Source organism: Choloepus didactylus, chromosome 19 (assembly GCF_015220235.1).
Source record: "Choloepus didactylus isolate mChoDid1 chromosome 19, mChoDid1.pri, whole genome shotgun sequence".
Taxonomy (NCBI): domain Eukaryota; kingdom Metazoa; phylum Chordata; class Mammalia; order Pilosa; family Megalonychidae; genus Choloepus; species Choloepus didactylus.
This window is the reverse complement of record NC_051325.1, coordinates 53317849-53340679: the sequence shown is the minus strand read 5'-3', so window position 1 is coordinate 53340679 and position 22831 is coordinate 53317849. Positions and strand designations below refer to the sequence as shown.

The 22831-nt window shown below is 47.9% G+C and overlaps 2 protein-coding genes across 2 annotated transcripts in view; both read left to right on the top strand.

The window, feature by feature from the left end:
- The window catches only part of LOC119515150 (plasmanylethanolamine desaturase), a 29447-nt gene extending 18729 nt beyond the window's left edge, over positions 1-10718 (top strand). Inside the window, exons 3-6 of the mRNA XM_037810937.1 lie at positions 1732-1823; positions 2905-3049; positions 4274-4486; positions 5707-10718. Coding sequence (XP_037666865.1) covers positions 1732-1823; positions 2905-3049; positions 4274-4486; positions 5707-5828 — 572 coding nt within the window. The 3' untranslated portion in view covers positions 5829-10718. The remainder of the gene's footprint in view (positions 1-1731; positions 1824-2904; positions 3050-4273; positions 4487-5706) is intronic.
- A 5044-nt stretch (positions 10719-15762) lies between these two features.
- UBE2V1 (ubiquitin conjugating enzyme E2 V1) overlaps positions 15763-22831 on the top strand; it is a 29664-nt gene continuing 22595 nt past the window's right edge. The window contains exon 1 of the mRNA XM_037810938.1: positions 15763-15821. Coding sequence (XP_037666866.1) covers positions 15800-15821 — 22 coding nt within the window. The 5' untranslated portion in view covers positions 15763-15799. The remainder of the gene's footprint in view (positions 15822-22831) is intronic.

The following is a 22831-nucleotide window of genomic DNA, read 5'->3' as shown; positions in this document are numbered from 1 at the left end:
ACAGTGCCCCAAGACCCTGGTCCCCCATCACCGAGCAGCTGAGGGCCCCAGCAGGACGTGGAGAACCCTTCAATGCCCCAGGGCTCACACAGGGAAACTAAGTCTGGGGAGGGGAAGGGAAGGAGTTTGCCGAAATCACCTGACCCAGGGGAGTGCATCAAGCATCCCTGGGGCAGCCTTAGTTCTCTGCCCTCCTCACAGCCTGGAGATGCTGAGCCCGTGCCTGGCCCTAGGGCTTGACACTCAGTAGGTCCTCACAGGCTGCTGCTTGCTTGATATTAAATGACTGAGTAATAATAGCAGTCATGTGTCCTGAGGGCTTACTCTGCACCAAACACTGTACTTGGTGCTCTACGTTGATTAATTGAACAAATCACTTACTGAACCCCTACTGTGTGCCGGGAACTGGGGATACAGCCATAAACAAAGCAGACCAAAATCCCTGCCCTTGTGAAGCTGACATCTTTGTGGAGAGAGAAGTGCTTGGAGAAAAATAGAGGTCGGGAGATAGGAAATGCTGTAGGATGAGGCGGAAGGGTTGCAACTTGAGATCGGGTATCTGGGAAGGACTCTGGAGCAAAGCCCTGAAGGAATGGGAAAGAGTGTTCCAGACAGAGGGACTGGCGAATGCAAGACCCAGAGGCCTGGGAGGGAAAGGGAAGGAGCCAGGAGGGCTGGCTGCAGTGAATGAGGGAAGAGTGATGGAAGGTGCAGTGGGCTATTAATCTTAGGCAGGTCCTCTCCCACTCTGCCTCAGTTTCCCCATGTGTACGATGGGGGTGATGCATCCTATTGTGTTAGATTTGGACCTCAATACAGTTTAAGAACCCAGCTCTGCCACGTGTTAGCTGTGTGAGCTGAGCCCAATTATTTCTGCACTTAGAGCCTGTTTCCATGTCTAAAATGGGAATAAAAATGGTCCTATCTTCCTAACAGATGGTGAGAATTCACTGAGCTCAAGCATGTCAAGCCCTGGTGCCTGGCACTGAGAAAGTACTAAGTGGTGGCCACTATTTTTAAAAAAAAAAACACGTTCACTCCCATTTTACAAGAGGAAACTGGCACAGAGAGCTTAAGTAACTTGCCCAGTGTCACACAGCTAGTGAGTGACAGAGCTGGAATTTGAGCCCAGATCTAACAGTACTTAATCTCTGCATTATACTGAACCCACAAGTGAGTGAGGTGTTGGGGTCTCTGAGGGAACCCAGTAAACAGCACTCCACTTCCTCCCTCCAGTTCTGAATCAATTGAAGACAAAGACAGGAAGGCTGCTGGAGGCCAAATTATCACATTTATGGCTGATAAAAGCTAGGTCGGGGGATGTGGCTTCCACCTGCAGGCAGGGTACTTCCAGACACCAAAACCAGAAGGAATCCAGTCTCAAGGGGGCTTCTCCACTGCTGGGGGCAGAGAGGAGGGACCAGCACCTGGTCTGGAAGGTTCTGCTGAGCTGAGCGTGCCCAGTTTATTCTCTCCAGGCCCACCAAGAGGATGCATCCCTGCACCTCCCCTGGAGCAGAGCATGTAGAAGGGCAGGTTGAGGCCAGGAGTGTCATACCTGAGGCACCTTTCACAGAGAAGGAAATCTCCCAAGTAGAGAAGGGGTACCCCTAATGAGTGAGTGAGCAAGCCACCCTGTGAATGAGCAATTCCCCCATTGGGGGCTGGGTTGGACAGGGGTGTCCCCTCCGCATGCTGCCCACCCCCAGCTCACCCTCTTCTCGCCCACAGTCACAGGGGCTTTCATTGCTGACTTCCTGTCTGGACTGGTGCATTGGGGTGCCGACACCTGGGGCTCCGTGGAGCTGCCCATCGTGGGCAAGGTGCGTATGTTGACCCAGCCCCATGGCCCAGCCGGTCTCCTCCAGAAGGTCAGGCTGCATGACCTTGGGGGAGCCCCCTTTCCTCTCTGAGCCTGTTTCCTTGTCTGAAAGATGGGGCCATCATTCCAGCCTGTCCCCGACTCCCAAGACTGGACTAGGAATCCCCTGGGATTCTCAGAAGCAAAAGCATAAGGCCTGGGATGGTTGGAGAGGTTTAGCATGTGCCTGTCTCACCAGAAGCCCTTGTATTTGGGGGTTACATCTTATTCTCTGTTGCATCTCGGTTGTTCCTCACATTTATCTTGTATCGGTCAGACATTTTTTGGTTGAGACAGAAAATCCAGTCCAAATTGGCTTAATCAAACAAGGGAACTGATTCATGTAACTGAAAATTTCAGAGAGAGTGTTGAATTCAGGCATGTCTGGATCCCATAAGACCGACAAGCAAGGATCTTTTTCAGACTTGGTCTCTCTCCATTTCTGACCCCCAGCTGCCCTAGCCTTCCCTGCTCAGCTACCCCAGCGGAAACAGATCTTCTCCTTTCCCGTAGTTGTAGCCCAAATGCCATGGCTCATTCCCATTGCCCTCAGCCAGTCCCTGGGGCCAGGAGGGTGGAATGTGCTGACTGGCCAGGCCCGGGTCACAGGCTGGCCTCTTAGCTGGGGTGTGGGGTCAGCCCTGTCCAAACCCCTGAACCAAGAGAAGAAGGGGGCTATTATCAGGAAGGGCTTGGGTGCTGGGGAGGCAAAGACAGCCTGGCCTGTTACCGCTAAGGGCCCCACCTGTCATGGCAAGGAAGAAGGGTGGCGCTTGTCTCCAAGCCCCTCAAAGCCAACTTGGGGAGACCGAAGTATAAAAAGATCCCTGTCAATGTCCTCTCAACCCATCCTTGTTGTAGTTGCTGGACGTAGACCCTGACAGCTGGGGGGGTCGGGGTCAGTGGCAGTGGGCTCAGGCATCCCAAGCAGAGGGTGTTGCAGGAGCCAAGGCAGAGAAGTGAGCTGGGGGGAGTGTGTTCAGGATGCCACAAGCACAGCGACTGCTGGGCCAGACCCTGACTCCCACCCATCCCCACCCCAGGCATTCATCCGACCATTCCGGGAGCACCACATCGACCCGACAGCCATCACGCGGCACGACTTCATCGAGACCAATGGGGACAACTGCCTGGTGACACTGCTGCCATTGCTGAACATGGCCTACAAGTTCTGCACAAAGAGCCCCGGTAAGGCATGCAGTGGTGGTGGGCCAGACCGGGCTGGGCCGTCAGGGACAGGCACCCCCCACCCCCATGAGCCTCCGGTGGCTGGTGGGCATTTGGCCCTTCTCAGGGTTTTAAAATTATTTTAGTTGTCTTTATATCAAACAAGGAGAACTGACATAATCTAGATTTCCAGTTTCTCTTAAAAAACCTCATCTGGCCACTCTGCATCCCTGTTCTCACCTGGCTTCACTGGGCCAGAGCTGAGCTGCAGCTGCCCCTGGTAGCCACCTGCCCTCCATTTACCACAGTCCCCACTGCTCCCTGCTGCCCCACACCTGTCCCACTTTGCTCAGGTATGTTACCTGCCTAGTCCTGCGGGCTTTGGGGTTTGATGCCCTGGCTCTGTGGAAAGAGTATAGACTGTGGACTCAGTCCTGATTTCACATCTTGGCCCTACCTGTTTGGGGGAGTGACCTCAAAGCAAGTCACTTTACCTCTTTGAGCTGCAGTTACCTCATCTGTAAGGTAGGATGATGAGTCCTTACTTTGTGCCAGATACTGTTCTAACAACTTGACACCTCCCGACGGGTGGGTGCCGTGGTGCCCTGCCTAGCCCAAGTCCTCCCCACCGCTGCCCCCTTCTCCAAAGAATTGCCAGGGGAGGTCCCACCCCTCGCACCCCCTGTCCCCTCCCGCAGCCAGAGGCTGCTAAAGCCATGCAAAACAAAACACCAGTGGGGTGGGACCACTTCTGTGGGACCCTTAGTGCTCCAGAGCCCCCCACAGGACTGGGCTGAGATCAGACTGCACCCACCAGCGTGGCTTAGCTCTCCCCCTGCCCTAGCTTCCCTCACACCATCAGATGTTTTCCCTGAAGGACGACTCCTTTGATGAATCACGTACATGCAAATCCCTGTCTCTGACTCTGCTTCTGGGTGACCTGGACCAAAACCTTATTCCCTTTTTACTGATGAAGAAACTGAACCTCAAAGAGCCAAGAAATGTCAGCTGACTCCCCAGCCCACGTCCTTAGCCAGCCCACGTCTGCTAGCCCACTGAGCAGAAGGAGAGACTGAAGCCCAGAGGGGGATCTGAGCTTGCTTGGGACCACCTGGGAGATTGGGAGGAGGCTGCTAAGTGCTCCCCTGGGATGGGAAGCTCCCCAGGGGAGGGTAGTGAGGGCCAGGCTGGCGGTGGGCCCCATCCCACTTCATGGCTCCATGGGGCCCTCTCCTCACCCTGCAGAGGTCCTGAGGCAGCTGTACCCCTGGGAGTGCTTCGTCTTCTGCCTGATCATCTTCGGCACCTTTACCAACCAGATCCATAAGTGGTCACACACGTACTTCGGGCTGCCACGCTGGGTCACCCTCCTGCAGGACTGGCACATCATCCTGCCACGTAAACACCACCGCATCCACCACGTCTCGCCCCACGAGACCTACTTCTGCATCACCACAGGTGTGGCCATGTGCTGGCATGGAATGGGCTCTCCCCGCCCCTGTCTGCAGCAACTTCCTTAGGGTCAACAGAGGGCAGGCAGAGGTCACAGTAGGAGGTCATCCAGTCCTTCCTTCCCAGAAGGGGTCATCTCAGAAGTGCACTTACTAAGCACCTACTATGTGCCAGGCACTAGTGTAGGCACTGAGGATAAGGCAGTGAAACAACATAGTTTTCCCACCTTTGGCACTTACATTCTGGTTGGGTTTAGGGAGGGCAACACAGAGGGAAATAGAGAATGAGTGAAGATAGCTACAGGTTATGATGAAAGCATAAAGAAATAAGGGTCAAGAAATTGAGCGTTCCTCAAAAAGTTAAACATAGAACTACCATATTACCCAGCAATTCCACTCCTAGATACATACCCAAGAAATTGAAAACAGGGACTCACACAGATACGTGCACACCAGTGTTCACAGCAGCATTGTTCACAATAGCCAAAAGGTGGAATAACCCGTGTCCATCAGTGGGTGAATGGATAGACAACATGTGGTATATACATACAGTGGAATATTATTCAGCCATAAAAAGGAATGAAATTCTGATACATGTGACAAAATGGATGAACCTTGAAATCATAAAGTTGAGATATAAAATATCTAAAGCAAGTTCACATAGACAGAAAGTAGATTATAGAGGTGGCCAGGGGCTGGCAGGAGGGGAATGGCAAGTTATTGCTTAATGGGTACTGAGTTCCTTTTGGGGGTGATGAAAAAGTTTGGTGATGAATGCAATGAATGCCACTGAACTGTACACTTAAAATAGTTAAAAAGGGAAATTTTGCGTTATATATATTTTACCATAATACAATTATGAACGAATGATGGAATGTGATGTGACAGGCCTAGAGTGCGGTGGGGTGGTTAGGGAAGGCTTCTCAGCAGGGGTGGCTTTGAGCCAAGTGACAAGAACCACCAACACTGTGCCTAGCATATAGTAAGTGCTCAGCAAGAAAGCGAGTGGGCAAGGGGATGAACGCACCTCTCTGAGCAGCTCCTGAGCCTATTAGTGGGAGACCCCACCCCCAGATTCCCTGGTCGGGTCCCCATTCCTTGCCTCTGCAGGCCTGTTCCCGTTTGATCCCCCTGACCCGATCAGGGTCAGCTCTTTTCCAATGCCCTTGACTGTTGCTCCCCTGCTTAACCCCCCACCCCCACCCTGGTGCCCTGTTTCTACTGCAGGCTGGCTCAACTACCCTCTAGAGAAGATTGGCTTCTGGCGACGCCTGGAGGACATCATCCAGGCCCTGACGGGCGAGAAGCCTCGGGCAGACGACATGAAATGGGCTCAGAAGATCAAATAAACCCCTCTGAGCCTGCCACCTCCTTGCCAACCTGCCCCAGTCCCCGAAACTGAAGCCATCTGCCAAATCTCAGCCTCCTCACTGCTGGTCCCTCCAGGTGGAGAGGCTGCCTCCTGGGCTGGGCCCGGGCACCCCCAGCCCACCCCTCGTGACACAGAATACTTGAGCCACTGATTTTCCATTTCCTTTTTTCGTTTTCTTTCCTCTGCCCCTCCCCAGCCACTTGAGCTGCTGTCTGCCAAGCCTCAGAGTCTGCAGGAAAGGAGCCCCACCCTGCTACCTGTCCCTCGGGCAGAGGGGACGCTTACCTGCTCCTTATACCCCCAGTGCCCCACAGGACAGCCCTTCAGCTTGGCTGGCTTCTGAGCCACTGAGTTGTCTTTACCTGTCCCTCCTTTTTCTGGCCCCAGTAGTCTGGAGAGCCCCAGACACATGAAGTGTCTGTGGGGCATGGCCTGGCAGACGGACCAAGCCTTCGCCTTCAGCCCAGCCTGTCTGCTCAAGGACAGCAGAGCTCAATAAAGGCTCCTGGGGCCAGGTGGCCAGAAGAGGCCGGAGTCCCCTGCCCAAGTCTGGACCCCCCTTATCCCTACCTGTCTGCCCACCTGGTTCCAGCCAGTGCTGATGTTTCCAACCTGAGGACGTCTTCACAGGGCACAGCCCCTGCAAGGGGCCTTGGCCAGTTGGAAGGGAACAGTGTCCCCTTGGTCAGGGGTGTGTCAGGGAAGGAAGAATGGGGCTTTTTTGATTTGGTTTTTTTTTTTTTTTTTAAAGGTGCTTGCTTGTTTAATGTAAATAATAGAAAGCCTTAATATCTTTTCGGTATCACGGAGTAATATTTTAATGTCATGTTTTGGATGTAAATAATATATTTATAACAAAGCAGCAAGAGTCTACTTAACCTCAGCTGCCTTGTGGTGTTTCCTGGTTGACCCTGGTGGGGAAGGGGTCAATAAAGGAGCCCAGGGGCGAGGCCCCACTTCAATCCAGTCCCACCCCACCCCCAGTGTTGGATTCAGGCTGAGGTTTTGGCCACTTGAATCAGTGACTTAATGTTGATACCTGCTTCAAACACTTTCCCAGGGGACCCCCAATTTGGTGGGGGAAGGCCTTCTCACAGGAGATCATGATGATGGGATCAGTGAAGGCCAATCCCTACTCGTGAATTCATTCAGCAAATGTATATTGGTGCCTAGTGTGTGCCAGGCTCTGGCCTGGGCGTGGGAGTTCAGCAGCGAACAAAAGGACAAGGACCTGCCCTGGTGGGGCTGAACTCCTGTGGAGAAAGAGAGACAATAAACATAAATACATGCACCTGGAAATTCAGATGGTGATTTGTAAAGAAAATCAAATAGGATGGAACCACATCAGAAAAGCAGGGTGAGGGCTGCTCTAGCAGATTGGTCAGGGAGGGCCTCTCAGTGTTGGCGATGTTTAGGCTGAGACCTGGAGGAGGAGCTGGAGCTAGCAGGGGAAAGAACTGTGGGAAGAGGACTCTTGACGGACAGCTAGTGCAAAGGCCCTGAGGCAGGAACAAGCTTGGGACTTATGGGATAGGCGGGCAGCCAGTGTAGCTAGAGTGAAGTGAGCAAGGGGAAAGTGGGAGGAAATGAGTGTGGAAGAATAAGGGCTTGTTATATGAAACCTCATAGGCTAAGGGGAGTGGGGATGCACTGAACATTTCAAGTGAGTATCTAGATCATCTATTCATTCAACAAATTTTTAGGCACCTATTGTGTTGGCCTAAATAGTAATTCAGTAGTCAACAACACATTACAATCTCATCTGGTCTGGGCTAGATAGTTACTGCAATATTAGGAAGAAAAAGAAAGAAAGCCTATTGCGGACAGGGAAATGATAAAAATCCCTTTAGAACAGCCACTGATAAGACATTTAGCTTTTTTGTTGTTTTTAATGTGGCCAATAAACTTCATTTTCCTTAAAGTTTGCCCATCACTAGATCTGACTATTTTGATTTGTGACTGTGTCTGAGGGAACCATAGAAGGAAGGAGTATTCAAACTAGCCAACTTGTAAATGACAGAAAACTATAATTTAAAAAGAAATTAATAATTAAAATAATTTTATTGGTTCATGTAACTGAAAAGTCCAAAGGTGGTCCTGACCTAAGGTTTGGCAGGACCCAGGGCTCACATGATTCAGCAGAACTTGGTCTGTCTAGCTCTGTTTTCTCTAATTGAGACTTGACACTGGATCAGTTTGGCATTGCCAATGGGAAGAGTCTTTCCTCCCTATACTTGCTGCAAAAGTCTCAGGGTAGGTTCTCATTGGCTTGGATTGGGTCATGTGCTTACCCTTGAACCAATCACCTTGACCAGGGTACGAAGCGTTCTGATTGGCCAGGGCTGAAACTCTCCACTCCTGAGGTTGCAAAAGGGTGGAGTTAGCCCTTTCCAAGCCTCCTGGGCTGAGAGGAGGGCAGGATGATTCCCAAAAGAATAATGAAAGTGTTTCCAAAAGAAGTCAGGGGTGGATGGGGCAGACAGCCAAATTTCAGAGGGGCCAATTTCCTGCCCCCAAGACCTGCTGGGGGATTCTCTGGCCAAGCCCATTCCAGTTTCCCTAGAGCCAGGGAAAGAACCCAGACTGGGTCCAGAGACATATTTTGACTCGCCCAAAGTCCCACAGCTGGTCACAGCATAGCCAAGCTCAAACCCAGACTGTCTTGCTACTCCTGAGACCTGTGGCCTAGAAAAGTACTTTTCAAAACTGGAAGGAGGTATGTTCTGTGTCAGGTTTGGGGTTGTTGGCGTCACTTGTGAGATGGAGGCATTGCAAACAAGTGCCTAGCAGGGCCCAGCAAGGGGAAATGCTAATACCAATGCTAGATTCTGTGCAGAGAGCTCCAAAGACCTGCACTCATCAGCCATCCCTGCAACTCTGAGAGGTGGGTACTATAGTCCTGTTTGCAAATGGGGAAACTAAGGCACCAAGCAGTCACATAACATGCCGAGGATCACACAGCTAGTGGTAGCAGAGACGGGATGTGAGCCCAGGGCTGACCAAGAGCCCCTGCATTAACATTCACGCCGCTGCTCCCGCTCCCGTGGAGAGAGGGAGGCTGACAGGTGTCAAGTGAGAACTCTGTCTACTTTGAGAAAACAGCACATGCAGGATGAGAAATGGCAGCTGAGCTGGGGACTGGCATGGCCTGGAGACATCAGGCCCCAGCCGGCAGCTGCTACTTGCATCAGCTGATTAAAGAGGAATCAGAAATCAGGATTTTAAAAATAGTGGCTCCATTTATAAAATGTACTGTGGACAAAATAAAACACATGAAGGGATGGCCTGGTTTTAGGTGGGTTTGTGCTGCTGTCAGTAGAGTGGGGTGGTGGCAATGCAGGGCAAACATGCTTTCCAGCTCCACTGGCAATATGCAACGCCCGTGGTGCCTCACTTTTCCTTAGAGGGAGTCTGAGGACACGCCTCAGGGCACATACCCCAACTTTAACCCTTACCCTCTTTTGATAAGCCTGAAAATTTCAAGCACCCCTTTTAGACATTATTTTGTGATTAATGCACGCATAAGGTAAAGAATAAGAAACAACATAAAAGGGTCTAGAGGGGGGGCCAGCCAACCACAGTCAGAGGGCCAAATCCGGCCCATCTGCTTTTCTCTAGCCCACAAGTATTTTTAAATGGTTGAAAAAAGAAGATTCCCTAACAGATGCAGATGATATGAAATTCAAATTTCAGTGTCCATCAATAAAGTTTTATTGGAACACAGCCATGCCCATCCCCATTTGTGTTGACTGAGTTGAGTAGCAGCGACACAGAACCAATGCCCGCAAAGCCTAGAATATTTCCTATCTGGCCCTTTACAGAAAAAGTTCCTGACCCCTGGTCTAGAGTGGCAGAAAAAGTTACCGGCCCTGGGTCTAGAGTGAAGAGTAAATTTCTCTCACACCCATGTTCTCCAAGCCCCTAGTTCCCTTCCCCAGAGGCCATCATTTCAACAAGACCCTTGCAAGTTCCCTACTTCGGACATAGAGGCTTGTCTGTCCCTCCCTGACTCTCACACAAAAGGAGGATGTTATACACACAGATATGTATCTTGCATTTTTTTTTCACACTATATTTTGGAGATAGTTTTCTATCAATAGTGAGAAGCCTTCCTTATTCTTTTCTTTTTTAGAGCTGCATACATTCCAACATTGGGATGGCCCATCAATTTTTAATCCACTTTTTTTTGAGGTAATGTGCACCAGAGAACTTAAGTCTTTGCTCAGAAAGGCCAATTCCTAGCAATCAAATTGCTGGTCAAAGGTATGTGTGTTTTAAATTCTGATAGCTCCCTCCCAATTCTCTTCCACAGAGGTTGTGCTGGTTTATACTCTCACAGCTTTTGAGAGTTTCTCCACACCCTTGCCAACACAGTGAGTTATCAAATGTTTCGTTCTCTGCCAATCTGATAGGTGGTTTTAATTTGCATTTCTCTTACTGAATTACATGAAATCTAAGATGTCATCCATTGTAAGATGCATCCTGATTCCAGAGATGTTTGAATGTAAAACTTTGCATGTTAGAATCATTGAAATACAGCATGTAGAGTGAGATTGGGTATCTTGTCATGAGTTTAAAAGGCATTTGACTCTTTAATTTTCTTTGTGTCCTTTGCCCATTTTTCTTGGTAGGCAGGGTAGCAGTGGATAAGAGCTTGAGGCTCAAATCCAAGCTCTGCCACTTAGAAGCTGTGTGACTTTGGACAAGTTACTTAACCTCTCTGTGCCTCAGTTTCCTTATCTGTAAAATGGGGATAATAATGGTTCCTACCTCATAGGATTGTTGTGAAGATAAAAATGAATTAATATGTACAAAACACTATGTGCCTGGAGCATAGTAAATGCTCAATAAATGTTTGCTATTATTATTGCTTTCTTTTGGGTTGTTCATCTTTTTCTTGACAAACTACGAGAGCTCTTTATAAATTAAACTCATCCTTTTTGTCATTCTCCTGCCCTGGACCCCTGGTTTTTACTCCCTTTTTTCCTGACCATAAAAGTAACAGATAATACAAAATTCAGACCTTAGAGAAATAAATTGTATAGGAAGAAGCCAATGGAAACAAACCAGATGCCCAACAATAGGGAAGTGAGTAAATGAATTGCACCATGACCCACTACCCACCCACTCCCAGCTCTTTTTGGTGGTATATTTTAGCAACTACAGGATCTACCATTAAATAAGATATTACACACTGAATATGAAAATCACACTTGTGCTTAATACTGTAATACATGGCTCACATGGGGTACATGGCTCCATGTATGGGTCATAAGCTATCACCAGCAAATATGTCACACCCACCATCAACCACAGACCCCCTCTCAGGGTTTCTATTCTCTGCCTTCTGGTTGTCCATTACCCTTCCGGTCAACAATTTGTCAGCTTTATTTTCAATAGTTTGCATTACAGAAGCTATAGCATGAAGTTGGGTTTTTATTTCCTTTAACTATAAATAAAAATATAAACATAACATTATATGATGCTATCCACAACCTTTCTACTAAAAATGTGATCTGTTGATCAGCAGTGGCATCCCCTGGGGGCTTGTTAAAAATGCAGAACCCCAGTGCCATCCCTGGGAATCAGAAATCAGAATCTGCATTTGTGGTTATTTAAGGCTGCATGTACTCCAGAGAAACACGCTCTTAAACTTAATCCATTCCTCTGTGTGAACCTGTTGTAAGTAGGACCTTTTGATGAGGCTACTTCAGTTAAGGTGTGACCCACCTCACTCAGGATGGGTCTTAATCCTATTACTGGAGTCCTTTACAAGAGAATGAAATTCAGACTATAAGAGATAAAAAACTACAGAAGCAAGAAGGTGAAATCAAGGAAACCTGGAAGAGAAAGGAAAGACCAGCAGAGGCTGCCATGTGCCTTACCATGTGTCAGAGGAGCCAAGGATCGCTGGTGGCTGGTCTTAGGGAAGAAAGCATCACCTTGATGATGCCTTGATTCAAGTATTTTCTTGGCCTCAAAACCATGAGCAACAAAATTCTCATTGTTTAACCTAACCATTTCATGGTACTTGCTTTAAACAGCCTAGGAAAAGCATTTCAACAAGATCTCTAGTGATTAGAGTTTGAGAGTTGTTGCTTTAAAAAATAAAATAATAATATAGGTTTTATAAACTATAATGAACATTATATAGACTACAAATACAAATATGTTGAAAGTTTTTACATTTTGAAATGTAAAATGGCTTTCATAGCCTGGATGTTTTCCTACCTTTTTGAGATTAGAGTTTTTGAATGAACACCATGGAACAATCCAGGCCTATTTATATGTCTCTTGGCTGGACCACTGCACAAGCTTCTGGTGTCTGTTTTAGGTATACTTTTTGCTGTCAGTAACAAAGACCTACCTATAAGAGCAGTTTAAGCAACAGATCTTTATTATCTCATGTCTTAAGAAATCTGTAGGTAGGCAATCTCAGGATTCCTTCAGTAGCTCAACCACATCATCCAGGACCTAACTCTTGCCATCCTTCTATGCTGGAGTCAGCTTTTTTGGTATTAGGCTTGTGCCTCAGCATTTCAATATGCCTGACACATCGCCAACCATCACAACCTCATATAGTAAGAAAAAGGAAATGGGGACCAAAAGTCTCTCTCCCCAGCTAGTATTAAGGGGAGAGGAACTTTCCAAACATCCTCCCTCCCCAACTAATTAGCCAGAACTGGGTCACAGGCACACCACTGGACCAATCACTGGCAAAAGGAAACGGCAGTGTTCATAACTAGCTTGAATCAATCATGATTCACACCTAGCATTGTCCCCTCTGTCTCCTGAACAATACCAGGCTTCTGTGTGCACAGAAGGAGAACATGGTGATTGGCTTGGCAGTCAACAGCGTCTGCCACACTTCCTCTCTGGATTCCCCACCTCCAATTTGCTGCCACCCATTTTGAGGCAGCCAGGCTGCACTTTCTAAAAATGCAAACCTGCCCACGTCCTGCTTAAAACCCGATGCTCCACCTCCCTCCCCACAGGGGAAATAGCAGGTGCTCTGGGGTTAGATGGATTCTAAACCTGACTTTCCTCCTCTTTTGTTGTGTGGCCCTAGGAAAACCATCTAACTCCTCCCAGCATCAGTATTTTCGTCTGACAAATGGAGACGATAATAGCTACTTTGCAAGGGTCATTGGAGATTAAAACATAAGAATAAAAGACGCTAATACTTACATAGCACTTACTCTGGGCCAAGCCCTCTTCTAAATTCTGTAGTTCTATTAATCGTCTTAATCATCCCAACAATCCGATAAAACAGAACTCTCTTGTCCCTATCAGTTGGAGCTACCAGCTCAAGCGCAGAGCGGGGTCAGGGGTTAGGCTGCAAAGAGGAATCGCGCACCGAGTACCCGCGGTGTAGCCGCGGTGGCGCGAGTGGCTGGAGGAGAGAACTACAACTCCCAGCAGGCGCCGCGACGCCGCTGGACTACAGTAACCAGCATGCTCCGAGTTGGCCCTCTTTCCTTTTTCCTCGTGGGATCCGTGTGTTCCGAGACATGCTCGTAGGAATTCTTGTCAGGAATTCGCTTTATTGTCAATTTTGCTTGCCAGAAATTCCTTACGAAAGCCAAGGATTCTCCGCGAGTAGACATTCATGAGCATCGTGGATAGAGGCTTGTGTTTTAATCCTTCTTCCACTTGGTAGCTCTGAGTCTCAGTTTTGTCCTCAATAAAGTGGAGGTATTCCTAGGAGGTGTCATTGAGTTGTTGTGAGGGTTAAAAGCTGGATATAATGGCTCGATAAATTTCAGCTCTTCTAGTGTCCCTTTCTCTTCCTTGTGCCAAGGGTTGTTTTTCTCCACAGAAACCCTATGACGTGGATACTATTATCCCCCTTTTCAGATGGTGAAACTGAGGCCAGGAGACTCTTGGACTTAAGTCACAAAGCAAAGTGCATGGTGGGGGAGGACTCGAACCTACGCCATTTTACTTCAAAGGTGAGCCCACTTTAGGATCTCAAATGCTTCCACTCCCTACCGACTCTACCATGACTCGGCAGATATATTCTGCTCTTCTTAGAGCAAACTTGAACCACGCCATACGTGGATAAATGTCAGGTTGCATTACGTGTGGCCAGTGCTGGGCAAGAAACTCACTTGGCTCTTTGAGAACAAATTATAGCTCACTTAGATCTGGCTAGAGAAGTCAGGGAAGCTTTCCCTGAGGTTGTGATGCTGAAGAGTTTTCTGAGAGCCAAAGAGGGGGAATGGCACAGACAAAGGCCCTGAGGAGGAAGAGGGCATGTTATATTCCAGAGGTTTCAAAAAGGGCCTACAGCTGGAGAGGTGCAACAAATCTCAGAGGTGCAAAGAGATGCAGACAGCACCAGGGCTAGGGTGCAAATTTTAAGGTGACACTCATTCTCAGTGTTGTACAATACAATAGCAGGGTCAGGATCTGAGAGTGAGAGCCTCCTTAAATTTGGTACCCTGGGCTCTTCATTGGCCCCAGCCTGGTTCTGCTCTGGGAGCTGGCAAGATCTTATGGGTAAGTTGGCCATCCAACCTGGTTTGCCCTGGAGCTTTTGGTCTCTGCAAGTTTATAATAGGCCCCCTTTCACTCTAAGAGTGTCCCTGGTGGTGATTAATTCTATGGGTACTAGATTGTGTATTTTATCCAGATGGAATGGGGAGCCACTGGAGGCTTTAGTAGGAGAGTGTTTTGAGCAGATCTCGCTGTCATATAGAGAATGGACTGTGGGGACAAGAGTGGAGGACTCTGTGGCCGTCAAATGAGAGACAAAGAAAGAATGCCCTGAGTGGGAAAAGTGGACGGAGTTGAGAGATGCCTCAGAGGCATTTCTGTCAGGACAAGGTGATGAATTGGATGTGCTGGGTGAGAGCTTCCAGCTTCTTTGCCCCTCTCTACTGAGAGTTCTAGTTCTTCCTCTGCAGGTGTTTAGCTGTGTGACTTTGAGCCAGTCCCTTCACCTTTCTCAGCCCCAGTTTTCACATCCATATAAGGGCTTCTTAGACCTTTTATGATAAAGGAAGAGTAGACTCTTGGATTTAACATTTATCCAGGCCTTTGCTATTTCCTCTACCTCCTTATCATCATTCAGGTTTCCGTTGAAATGCTACCACCTCTGGAGGCCCTCCCTGACCCTCCCCTGCCGCCTCTTCTCTGACTTACTCTCTATTCTATCATAGGTACGATACACATAAATCCTATTTATTTGTTTACTTGTTCTCTGTGGATCTTCTGACTAGAATGTAAGCCCCTTGAGAGCAGGAACCTATTTCTCCAGGGATGCACAGCCATCCCCAGTGCCTAGCACAGCCCCTGGTACACAGTAGGTGCTTATTAAATATTTATTTGAATGAATGAATGGATTGATGAGTGAACGAATGAATGGTTGGATGAGTGAATGCTTTCCCTGCCACCTAATGCCCCACAAAGCCTCTTCTGTCCAGGGAGCATCGGCCCTTGGAAGTACGACGATCTAGCCTGGGTTCAAATGCTGACTCAGCCACCTAACAGCTGTTATCTAAAAATATTCGTTTAGATAACTCGCTTAACCTTTGGCTTCACTTTACATTAATCCCGACCCGACAGAGATGTTGCGAGGATCTAACTAGATCGGAAAATGCCCGAAGCGAAATCGGCGCTTTCTGTTTTAAAGTGTCCTTTCTTTTGCTTTTACAATCGCGCCCTTCCAAGTCTGCTCACCACAGCCCTTCTCACCAAGCACCTTCAGTATCTCCCTCGCACCCGAGCCCGGAGGGACTCGCAGGTTGCCGGGCCCCCACACCAAAGCACGTATTTCCTCCCTCAAAAAGCAAAGAGAAAAAAAACTTCCCGGCGACAGGACGCGCGGGTCTGCGGGGCAGGCGTCAGCGGCACGGCGGCGCATGCGCGCACGCCTGCGCATAAGGGCCCGGGACGGGTGGGGGGGTGAAGAAGGGGCCGGCCTTCTAGCGACAGCGACGCAAGATGGCGGCCACCACGGGCTCGGGTGAGCGGGGGCGCCGGGTCGGCTGGCCGAGGGGACGCGGGGTGGGGCCGGGAACCGGGGACTCGCAAAGGCCCTTGCAGCGAAGCCAGGGCTCTTGCGCTGCCTCTATTCCCTGGGCTCTGCGACTGCGACCGGGGCGACCTGAGGGGGGAGGAGGAGGAGGAGCAGGCGGTGGCCGGAAGCACGGGCGGGGGCCTGAGGGGCCTGTGGGCGGCGCGGCGAGGCCCAAGAGGCTCCCCCGGGCGGCGTGAGGGGTCCGCTGGGAGGAAGGGCCCGGCCTCGCGGCGCCGCTTAGGAGCCGGAATAGGCCCGGGTTGAGTCCTGAGGGCACTGCTGAGGAAGCTGCAACGGGCGGCGCTTTGGGGTAGATCGAGGGGGGTTCTTTAGAGGATGAGGGTGCACCCCAAAGTGACGGAAACCGCTTACTGGGTGCTGGGGTCCGGGCAAGGAGGGAGCCTTGGGATATTTGTTTTGGGGGGACATCATAGAATTCCTTTAGGATGGGTGGAAGGAGGAATAGGATCTTGAGGGGATGACTGAGAGGACCACCCCCCATTGGTTAAGGGGAATGGCTGCAGTCAATTTGGGAGATGGGGTTAGGTGAGGCAATCTGCATGTTGATTAGAAAGGGGGAAACTTGGGGTTGCTGCTTCTGGAGGAGAATGAGGGCATCTCCGCAGGATGAGTGAAGGGGAAAACGAAGTCAGATTCCAGAGGGATCTGGTTGGGGTGATTGATAGTGAAATGACCCCATCATTACCAGGCACCTATTTGAAGAGACAGATGGGTTCCTCCAAGTTAGATTTTTAGGAGGCAGGCTCTAAGTTGGAACATCTGGTGGAAGCCTCTGATATTGGATGAGGGAAAACAGGGTGGAAACTCTAGGGGTGTCTGTCTGGGGGGTTGAGGGGATTAACTGAGGGAGGCCCCCTGCTGGGGGTGAGAGTAGGAAGATAGGTTTCAGAGAAGAGAAGTTGCACATATGTTTCAGAGAAGAAGACTCTCTTCTTAGATTGGATGATGGGAGCATACCTTAGAAGTGTCTGCTTTATGGAGACTGTACCTCACTCCCTTCCATCTCTTTGGATATTGGGAATAGATGTGTGTGTTCAGATTGGAAGTTTCTTGTTGGCTGGAGGTGGGAGTTGGGGGAGAGGAACTAATGAAATAGGAGCTCTGGGGTAGCTGTTTGGATAAGAAAGGCTGAGCAAACTCCTTCTGGATGGACAAAAGAGAAATGAGGGAGTTATACAGGGGGAAGGGGGGTTTCTTCCAGTCCCTAGGTAGGTCAAGGGAAGCAGCTCTTATTTTGAGACTGGGTTCCCTGCTTTACCCCCTAAGATGGGGTTAGGCTCAGCTGGCCTTTGCAGGCACTTGGAGATTGGCTGGGAATGATCCCCCAGAGTTGCTGATGAAGCAAGAGGATCACATTCGGGAATAGCAGGGTTTGGGGGAGACCAAGTGTTCCTCTTTTGGTGAGGAGGCTGTACCCTGAGGTGCCTGCCAGTGGGATTGGCCAAGGAAGTTCTCCCAGTTGGGGAACTTCATTACCCATCTCCAGATGGGTAGTCCCTGATGTGTGAGGCAAACAGGAAGAGCATTAGAGCCTGCAGGGACACCAGCCTGGATGCCAAAATCCTTGGGCTGTTTAAGGCCACAGCACCCACAGTGTTGGGAGAGGGTTGATGACCAAAGAGGAACTGGGTGTGGAAAGCACATATTTACAGGATGTTGCTCTTCTCTCAAGCTCATCTAGTATCCCAAGGAGCCACATTGTATGATTGTTAGGGTGAGGAATAGGAGGAATTGGATATAGGAGATGTGACTGAGGTGATATGCCACAAGCTGCCTTTGACACTCAAAACAGTGGGCTCTTCCTAGAGGATAGAGAGACCTCACATCCTTTTCCTTGGTTATGTTTTTAAGCTTGAGCAGTGCTGATTTAATTCATTTATCAAGACACTGCCACGGACACTCCCAGAAGAGAGAGGCTGAGTCAGGCCAGACTTCTGTGGGAAACTTCTCACCAGAATACCACCCCTGCCAGGTTGCTATGAACTAGGTGGGCAGTAGGGCTCATGGCAGCCAGTGTTATGGCAGTATTGGAACTCAGCCCTGGTGACTGGCTTTCTACAATCCAGTTTAACAGCTTCTTAATTCTAACTTCTTGAGGCCTTACCAGTTGAAGACTGCTTCATAAATGCTGTGGTGCTCAGATAAAATATCCTCAGCTTCTGTCTAGTGGAATATAAGAGCACTTGGTATGTTTAGATAACAGAACAAACTTTAAGGTATCCTAAAATGGGCTCCCCAAAACTCCTTTGTTTATTCAACAAATATTTACTGAGGACCTTTTATGCCAGAAATGAACAAGATGGATATAGGCCCTGTCCTTGAGATGCTTCTGTTCTAGTGGGGTAGAAATTCATTACAGGAGAAATAAGATGGTTTCAGAGAGCAGTATGTGCTATAAAGGAGATTGTGTGGTATGATAGAGAATGTCTAGAGAAGTGGTTAGGGAAAAGTGGCATTTTGACTAAGACAAATGATTGAAGGCGTGAACCCTGCAGAGAGTGTCACAGGCAGGAGAGGGAGGACAGTGAGTGCAAAGGCCCTGTGGTGGGAATGAGTTTGGCATGTTGAAAGAACAGAATAAGAGGCCATAGCGTTCAAGAGAGGCTTGTTAAGGAGATGAGTTGGAGAGTTTTGGCTTTGGATTTTATTAAGTACAAGGGGAAGCCATTGAATACTGCCTGGTATGAAGCAGGCATTCAGTAAATATTTCTTGAATAAGTAAATGAGAGTCCTATAAAGCAGAAGAGTAACAAGATCTGACCTGTGCCCTTAGACAGTGAAAAGAGTACGGAGTGCTAAGAGTGGAAGCAGAAAGACCACCGTTGGGTTAAGCCCACTACAAATGAAATTAGAGGCCTCTCTGCTTTCAGATATGGTCAAGGGCTCTGAGGCCTTCCTTAGTCATGTTTAGAACAAGTCTCTTGATTAATTTCTGCCCCTGGTTGCCAAGAAACAGCTATGAAACCTTTGATTTCCTGTAAGAGCTGCACTTAGTTTTTTATACTGCTTTCAGCACTTGGCTAGACCACCTTCCCTGCCTTCTTTAGTTCTGCATTATGTGATTTCTGCATAACTCGCAGAGGGTAGACCTGTGCAATGCCTGCTAGAATGCCTCAGGATGCCTGTACTGTCACAGGTGACTTCCTTCTTGGCCAGGATTGCAGGACCCCTAACAGTGGCCCTTGGCTGCCAGGTCCTTCCTCTCAGCCAGCATCCCATGGGCTTCCTGATAGTGAAACAGAAACCAAGTACCAGAAGGGTAAGCCCTGTCTGGGTGTGATTTTAAATTTGCGTACAACAGACTGGCCTCATACACACATTCAGCTTTCGTGCCATGTGGGCAATAAAGGTTAAGTAGTCTTCCCTTCCGTTGAAGGTGTTTCCCAGAGAGAGCTAGAGATGGGAGATGAGAACCTGTAGTCCCTTAGGTGGTCTCAGTGCCCATTGTGTCTCCCATTGTCTTGCCTTTGCGATTGTATTATAAAGTGCCTTTTGTACAACATGAGCTGTAATTCAAGAGAACTGCTTCATTTGGTGCTCAGTGGAAGAAATAGCAGTCTGCTCCAGTGATGGAGGGGGCAACTGGCTTTGTTGGGCTAGTACAACCTAGTGCTCTCCTAAGGGATTGCCAAATTAATATTGATGATCATGATTTTCTCCTTTGAATTAACTTTAAATCCACCTTCTTCTCCCCACCACATTTTCTCTCCCTTCCTCTCTCTCTCACCTGTATTGTAGCTCTACAGTAACTTGATAAAAGTGGATTATAAAATGTGAAGTCAGAAACTGTTTAATTCTGAAAGTCCACAGTGAAGTACAGAGCAGCACATTTGGAAGTAAACATTTTGATACTATTACTTTTATGTTATGCATAATGCTTTAGAGTTTTTCTTACTTTGACTTACCTGTATTTTGTCTTATCTAACTCTCCATAACCCAGTGAGCTGACCAGGGGAAGTATATTGGCACCACAGTGTTACTGAGAGGGGAGCCAAAAGCTGGGGAGTGGCTAAGGAGTAGTGACATTCAGACTAGGGCCCAAGTGTTTTGACTCCAGTTCCCTCTCCAACAAGCTACATTACCTTAGGCCTGGATTTTGGCATATGCTCTTCCCTAGGTCTTTGAGCATTTAATCTTAGTGAGGGAAAGGACTTGAATGAGAAGCATCCGCCTCCTCTTGCAGGAACCCTTTCACAGCATCCCAGGTTGTTTATCCCCTTTTGAATGATGTACTCTCCAACAACAGTAAGGTCTATTTTTAAGGAAGCTTTTGCTTATACCTTATGTAGAATAACAAGCAAACATTGGGCATGGGGTCTCCTCATGACAGTGTAGGTCCTTGTGCTCATTTACATGGAAGCCCTTCAAGCTGCTTAGTAAACGGTACTTAAATGGGCTTACTAGGAGCTAGATGCTATGTTAAGTGCATTACCTCATTCTTCACATTTGAGACAGGTATCTATTGTGAAAGTGAAGAAACTGAGGCTCAGAGAGGAGAAGCGACTCGCCTGAGGATCAGAGCAAGTGAGTTGCAGAGCCAGGGTGCAGAACCAGGGCAGTTTTGCTCCAGGAATATGCTGTTGGCCATTCTTCCATCCCCCATTGTCTCTTCTTCAGGCTACACATCTCAAGTTCCTTCAGCCATTGGCATGTCTATTAATACTTGTGTCTTGGTTGAAGGGGAGTTATTCATGGGTAGACAGTAATGACCCTGAAGTAGGACTATTTCCCTCATTCCCATATCTACCCCATCACAAGTCCAGTGAGTGTACCCCCAGAATATATGCCAAATCTTCCTCTCTATCCCCATCCATTGTTGTCACCCTAATCTAATTCAGAACCACCTTTCTCTTGCTCGGAAGACTGCAAAAGCCTGCTGACTGGTTTTCCTGCTTCTAATCTTGACCTTGCTCAAACTAAGCTCCATACAGCATCAGGAGGATCTTTTACAGACATAAAACAGAAATTCCCCTGCAAAAAGCTCTTCCCACTGCACTTTAGAATAAAATCCAATCTCTTTTCCATGGTCCACATGGCAGCCCCTGCCTGCCCCCAGCCCTCCCGTAGAATCACATACACCATGGCGCTTGCTTTCCCCCTCTTGGGCATACTCTGCCCCCAGATCTTCACATTCCTGGCTGCTTCTTGTCCTTCAGGCCTCAGCTGTTGAGAAAGGAAGGCCTTCCCTGACCACCCAATTCAACTTAGTCTCCTCAGTACCACATCTCCCTGTTTTGTTCTCTTCTAAAGCACTTACCACTACTTGAAAATTCTTATTTGCTTTCTTGCAAACAGTCCCTTTCTATTAGGGCTGGATTCTGTTTTGTTCTCTGCTACATGTCTCGCACCCAGCTCTATGACATATAGTAGGTGCTCAATAAATATTTGTTGACCATTGGAACGAATTAATCCATAGTCCCACATTAATTTAGCCAAATATATAAATTTGATACATAGGGAGAAACATTGTATCTGATAGGGCAGAAGCAAAGTCTAGCTGTCTAGCTGTTCAAAGAGGAAAGTTCTTATCTTGATTAGTTGTTTTTTATAGAAGTGCTTTATGGCGGAATTAACTGTGTCCTCTCTTACCTCAGCTGTCCTGGCACACTCCTCACATCTTATTTTTTGTCTTATCCTTGTCAGAGAAAATGTGGTTCTTGGCCTTGGTCACTGACCCTAACAGTATAGGACCACAAGGTCTTGCATTCTGTCACCAGCTGTTGTCCCACTGTCTGGATCTGAAAAGAGGGACGTATTGCCACTGTGTCTTCCTCTAGAGCAGTGGTTCCCAAACTAGTATGTATCAGAATCAACTGCAGGGCTTATTAAATTGCTAGACCCCACCCTCAGAGTTTCAGATTCACTAGGTCTGGGGTGGGACTGAGAATTGACATTTCTAACAAGTTTTCAGGTACTGTCAATACTGCAGGTCTGGGGACCACACCCAGCAACCCACTGCCCTAAGGAAGGAGAACAAAGATCTGCTCATCTGGGCAGGTACTAGCTATACCTAGGCAGCCAGAGTACACTTGCTGGTTGCCCAGAAATAAAAGTTACCTGCTTCTACTTTATATCCAATTTCCAGGAATCTCAAATCCCAGCACATCACCTTACAGGTCTCTTTATTTTCAGAAGTGGGAGCAGCACCAGATTCCTAGCTCCGTACACTGTCCTCCCTGAATGGGCAACCAAACCATTTTTAATTAGCAAGTTTCTTTCAGGAGAACCCAGTGAGACAAGGTTCAGGCCAGGGGTTTCCAAGATTGGCATGCTGTAATAGCTGCTGCTTGTGGCCATGATATTCCCAAAAAGATGTTTTAAAAGGCTTCAAAATCCTTTCTGTCCCACTGATATTTTAATGGGGTGCTATGTTTCAAATTATTGCATGAAATGTTTTACTCTGACATAGTGTAACCCTATCAAAATATTCATGCTTTTTCAACCTGGTTGTCATCTTTTCTTTGTAGTATACGGCAGCTGCTGACTTTTCAGTATATATTTAGCCGAGAGAATAACTGGCTGACTTTTGTTACTGACACAGATCCAGGAAAAATCTTTCCTGAAAGATGAATCCTGAAGTAACAAGAACAAATACTTTCTTTAAGAAAGTCTTGGATTACAATGATATTTTAGCACCTTGGTGAAATTATCTTAGCACTTTCTTAGTTAACATTTTAATAGTTACAGTCTACTCAGTTATACTTATCTTTGGATGTGGATTTTCTGTCTATTGTAGAGCCTATAGTTCTCATGTGTTTGCAAAATTATCAAGAGTCTGTTTTTGTATCCCCCATATTGTCACTTGAAGTTGTTTCTCCACTTGCCTTTTAGGTGTAAGAGTCACACAGAAATCTTGTCTTAAAATTTGGGCTGATTCAGTAGATTAAAATACATAGGAATAAATCATGTGTTCGAGTAGTCTGACTTTTTTTCTA